Below are 1,141 nucleotides of genomic sequence, written 5' to 3'. Positions count from 1 at the left end.
CTTTGTTTTATTTTCTTAGTAGTGTTATAATGAATTAGCAAAAAATGATAAATAAAATGAGGAATAAACTGTATAACATGCATGAGATCTCCTCGATCAATTGTAATCTTGAAGGTGTCCTTCCTTCGTAATTAACTGAGTGTTGAATATGGATTTTCAGTTGTTTTCTTGGTTAATAATCCTTTTTGTATTTTTCTGGCAAGATTGCGTTGATACGCCCAAAGTTCCCTTTTTCTTTTCTTATTACTTTTGGCGAGATGAGAGATATTGTCCGAAGTGGGAATTTGTTCCTCGATCGTCGCCTTTTCTGTGGAATCGATTTTGATCTGAATAGCGTCTTCAGTTTCATTTTCGAAATCATCAATTGTTTGAGATGGTACTCCAGCTGCCTCTTTTATTTGACACCTGAGTGTTGGTGGGAATCTCATTTCTTTCTCAAAATTGTATTTTTTTATAGCTGCGTCTTTATCCCTTTTGTAGGTGGCCATTGCTTTCTCAAACTGAATATCTAATGGAATCGTGTCGGCTTGGATGGGATTTATTCGTTTGTTAATAATTTGTATGTTCTTTAGGAGAGGCTTATCATTGTGCAGGTGCTCTTCTCCGAAAAGTTCTAAGAACTTGGCTTCTATCATTTGCTCAAGCCGAAGTGTCTTAGCGCTTTGGTTGATGTTGTGTCCTGATGGTGTGTTATCCATGTTATCCTGAAATATTAGGTATTTAAACACAGGTTATGATAGTATAACCACCACCAACACACAACACTAAAATATGGTTAGTTTCGATCAGTTTTCTGCTCCCCCAATCTCCCTGGATCTGGTGGGAAGTAGAGCTTGACGTTCTTAAAGTTGTGGGTGGTGAGTTTTCCATTTTCATCCTGGATTACCACAACATTACCTTGAGTTACTTGTGTAACTGTATATGGTCCTCGGTACAGTAGAAAGAACTTATGAATTTCTCCGTCTGCGGCTGACGATAGACGATGTTCCTTTACCAATACTTGTTGTCCCTCTTCATACACTGGAAATTTCTTTCCTTTGTCCTTTAGATAGTTGCGTTTTATCGCGTTCTTCTCCATCTTCTTTTGTGCCAGTTGTATTATTATTCCTGTTTCGACATCCTGATTCATTCCGGGTAACAT

At 37.7% G+C, this 1,141-nt stretch overlaps 1 protein-coding gene across 1 annotated transcript; it reads right to left on the bottom strand.

The window, feature by feature from the left end:
- LOC111035203 lies at positions 1–724 on the bottom strand. Its single transcript, XM_022316726.1, has 2 exons — positions 501–724; positions 1–440 (listed from the first exon to the last, which is right to left on the bottom strand). Exons 1-2 carry the CDS (start codon positions 696–698, stop codon positions 132–134), a joined length of 507 nt encoding a protein of 168 aa, XP_022172418.1. The 5' UTR covers positions 699–724; the 3' UTR covers positions 1–131.
- Positions 725–1,141: the final 417 nt, after the last annotated feature.

Source organism: Myzus persicae, unplaced genomic scaffold (genome assembly GCF_001856785.1).
Source record: "Myzus persicae strain clone G006 unplaced genomic scaffold, MPER_G0061.0, whole genome shotgun sequence".
Classification (NCBI taxonomy): Eukaryota; Metazoa; Arthropoda; class Insecta; order Hemiptera; family Aphididae; genus Myzus; species Myzus persicae.
Note: the sequence above shows the minus strand (reverse complement) of the source record. Positions and strands in the feature narration are given on the sequence as shown.

Excerpts from the sequence above, each read along its gene's own strand:
- LOC111035203 (XM_022316726.1), bottom strand. The coding sequence starts at position 698 with ATGGATAACACACCATCAGGACACAACATCAACCAAAGCGCTAAGACA. Across the intron at positions 441-500 it reads CGATTCCATTAGATATTCAG|TTTGAGAAAGAAATGAGATT; the intron begins TTTGAGAAAGCA and ends AAAAAATACAAT.